This window comes from Ananas comosus, linkage group 13 (genome assembly GCF_001540865.1).
Source record: "Ananas comosus cultivar F153 linkage group 13, ASM154086v1, whole genome shotgun sequence".
Taxonomy (NCBI): domain Eukaryota; kingdom Viridiplantae; phylum Streptophyta; class Magnoliopsida; order Poales; family Bromeliaceae; genus Ananas; species Ananas comosus.
This window is the reverse complement of record NC_033633.1, coordinates 4275400-4279196: the sequence shown is the minus strand read 5'-3', so window position 1 is coordinate 4279196 and position 3797 is coordinate 4275400. Positions and strand designations below refer to the sequence as shown.

General features: G+C 38.2%; 1 protein-coding gene across 1 annotated transcript; it reads right to left on the bottom strand.

The window, feature by feature from the left end:
- LOC109719560 (G-type lectin S-receptor-like serine/threonine-protein kinase At1g34300) lies at positions 436-3477 on the bottom strand. Its single transcript, XM_020246320.1, has 2 exons — positions 2362-3477; positions 436-1756 (listed from the first exon to the last, which is right to left on the bottom strand). The coding sequence occupies exons 1-2, from the start codon at positions 2414-2416 to the stop codon at positions 579-581; spliced, it is 1233 nt and encodes a 410-aa protein (XP_020101909.1). The 5' UTR covers positions 2417-3477; the 3' UTR covers positions 436-578.

The following is a 3797-nucleotide window of genomic DNA, read 5'->3' as shown; positions in this document are numbered from 1 at the left end:
GAGCGCTCACCGCTGGCGATCTCAACGAGAACTCTGATGAGGGCATTCTTCAGATGTCAGGTTTTCTTTTATTTTTGAAAGGACCAAAAGACCCATTGTGTCAAATTATACTTCCAATTTGAAATAAGGGTAGAATAGTCTTTTGATGGCTATAGAAGCAATTGAGGGAAAAATACAAGGGAATGAGATAGTTTTTTTTTTTTTTTTTTTTTAACCAAAACTCAGTAGCTTTTTATAAAAAAATGCTACAAATATAGACACTTAACAAAAAATGCCAGCGAATTTTCATAAATGCTACTAAAAAGTATAACTAAAATTTATTAATTTTTGTTGTATTTTCTGTATTTCAATTTACGGCCAACAAAACAATCGAATTCAAAATTTATTTTTGTATAAATATCTTTCGTAATAAAAGTGACTTTTTTACTTTAACTATTTTCAAGCAACCAAACGATGCCATTGTTCTGAAAGCAGAAAATCATATTATGACGAACTTTTCAAAAAAATAAAAAAAATAAAAAATTGTAAAAGTGTTACGTAAACAAAACTTTACAATGATTTCAAGACTGTACTGCCATTTATCTCGTGGAGGAGCCAGAAGTCACCGGATTCGTGCTGCTACTTCTTCCCTCTATTTCTACACCCATGAAGTGCTGAAATGCGTTTGTCGGAGGGGCCGTAACCTCCATCTCCCCTTCCAACATCTTCACCACCATACTCATCTCCGGCCTCGCCTGCGGGCGGTACTGCACACACAGGAGCCCCACCTTACACATCCTCTCAGCCTTCTCCATACTCTCCCATTCTTGAACCCCGTGCAGCGACGCCATCACCTCCCCCAACCGGCCCTCCACGAATCTCTTGAGCGCCTCTGTCGGAAACCACTGTTGGCTCTCGGTAGCGCGCTCGTCGAAATTCCTCCGCCTTCTGACTATCTCGAACAACATGATGCCGAAACTGTAGACGTCACACTTGTACGTGATAGGAGCGCCGGGCACCCACATCTCTGGTGCGGCGTACCCCGGCGTCCCTCTCATCCCTGTCATGGTGATATGAGTGTTCGCCCTACTTAGAAGCCTCGCTAGGCCGAAGTCGGCTACCTTAGGAGTAAAATTCGCATCAAGAAGGATATTTTCAGGCTTTATATCGTAGTGGATTATCCTATTTTCGCACTCCTCGTGTAAGTATTTGATGCCTTTCGCCGTACCGACTGCAATCTCATGCAATGCTGCAACGTTCGTGCGGTGTTTTTCGTGATCAAACAAATAACGGTCGAGCGAGCCATTCTTCATATATTCGAACACCAGTGCCTTAAGTTCCTGTTCGAAGCAGAAGCCGTAGAGCCTGACGAGATTGATGTGGTGCGTTCTCCCGATCGTTCCCACCTCCGCCATGAACTGCTCCTTGATTCTCTCATCCAAATTATCTCCCCTTAGGACCTTTACCGCAATCTTTACTTTGTTTGGGAGCCAACCCTTGTAGACTGCACCAAACCCTCCAGACCCCAGCTTGGTCACGTAGTTGGTGGTGAATCCGGTGAGTTGCTCTGGCGAGAACTGCAGTGGAGCGACCTCTTCGAGGAGTTTCTCTACGGAGTTTGTGTCGAGAGTCTCGTTTGCAACCGCTCTGTTAGTTGGTGTTGATGGATTTGTGGTGATCGTGGTATGCTCATTTCTTCTCAAGTATACTTTTTTGGCATAAATTATTAAGCGAATAGCTACTGAAAGTATCGTAGTCCCGAATATTACCAAGAACACTGCAGAATTTATAGCAACGGTTTGTAGGATATGAGAATTTTGACAAAGAGAGAAGAATTAATATATATTATATAAGTGCGCGTTGAAATACCAAAGAGCTGGCCATGTATATAATTCATTAGTTTCTTTGAAAGGAAAAAAAAAAAAAAAAAGCAGGTAAATTGCAGGAAAACCTTTTGTATAGATTACTTTTTGCATTTTATTCTCTCTCAGTACTAAAAACCTGCAGAAAACTCCTCAACCCTTGTTCTTTCATGGCTTAGTCTTCTTCCATATATAATTTTATATCCTTATTAAAATATTAAAAATTTCTAAAAATATTAATTTCAAATACATGCTCTACGTTATATATGGTAATTAATTAATTTATTGATATTCAGACCTCCTTTTAACTAACTTGCAACTGTTCTTTCTCTTATTGGTTTTCCCATGATCAAATATAGCAAACAATAGCTATTGGTACTTGATAATATATTTTAAAAATTTAGCAATAATTTATGGACAATAAATTTAAGGAAGGGAGTTAAACCACAAAGATTAAGCCAAAAAGAGAAAAACAAAAAGTTAAAAAGAGAAAAGAGAAAAAAAGTGGGTAGTTCCTTACCAACTGTGAAAACGGTGGCTGCTGTGTGCTGTGTCATATTGGTAAGGAAGGTCATGATTAGCTGCAACAGCTATAACAAAGTATAATAAAAGAATTAACGGGAGGGAATGGAGAATACCGGAAGAAACAAATAAGAGGAAACATATAATTCTATCTTAATAAAGTTGAGTGATATTGCTAGATCTTATGGGTCTATTTATATATTTGATTAATTGCATCGAGAAGATAGTTATTGGGTATTCGGGGACCAAATCAACTATGCTACCGACTGGTCTGGGATGGACTAGGTAAATGAAGTTGAATAGCACTAAATGAAGTTGAATAGTATTGCATTCCTATGGCCATTATCAGGAGCATAGTTAGTTAATTCGGATTCGGCAAAAATTCGGTACGGATATAATTCGGATATAATTCGTCTATTAATTTTTAAATTCGTTGAAAAATACGGTTAAAAAAACGGATTCGCCAATTATTCGGATACGTGATTTATACGGATATTATACGTTCACTAATTAAAAATTCGGGATAAAAAATTCGGCTATTAAATTAAGTTTTTTTTTTTCTCTCAAGTTTTATGCAATTAGTATAAATACTCATAATTCTTAAAAATATAAGAATAAAGAGCTATAAAATTAAGTTAATTAAGTAAAAAATTAGCAAACTGTATTATGTTCCAAAATAAATATATAATTAAGCAAATAGCAAACTCAAATCTGTATCTCCATATTGCTATTTCTCCAAATTTATCGGAAATTCCCAGTATTGCCAATTAACACCCATGTACCTTTGTTAAGTTTGCTAGATCTCCCTTGGTTTTTAATCAATGCATATGCTTGTGACTTTCAAACCTGCTGAGCATATCAAACCTTTTGAGGACTTAATTCTTAAAACCTTATTTGCTGATTATTCTTGTATGCTGGGCATATTCATGTATACTGTAGAGATTAAAGATAAAAAGGAAGTAATGAATCTTAACAAATGCATGTTTACAATGATGCTACATGTTGTAGTCATGGTCTTGTTACTGATCAAAACCATACAGTTAGTAATTAAGAGAAGATGAAATAAAGGAAAGAAAGAGAGAGAGAAACTAAAGCATAAAAATTCTTGTAAAGAACAACCTAATTATCTGATGCGATGTTGGAGAGCGAGGCGGAAGCGAAGAGGAAGAGGCGACGAGGAGGTTCTGATTCTGAAGAATGAAGAACCCGATCTTCGATGTGGCAACGCGGGGGCTTCCGATGGCTCAAGGGAAGAGGGAAGGAAGGAAGGAGGAGGGAAGGGATGGGCTGGGGTCGGCAGCAGGGCCAGCGGGTGAAGTGTTAGGGCAAATTGCAAAACCCTTTTTCGCTCTTCTTTCTCTTTTTTTTTTTTGTTTTTCTGTTTTGGGCCAGCCCATTAGCGCCGCGACCCGGCACGAGTCCGCGACCCGTCCG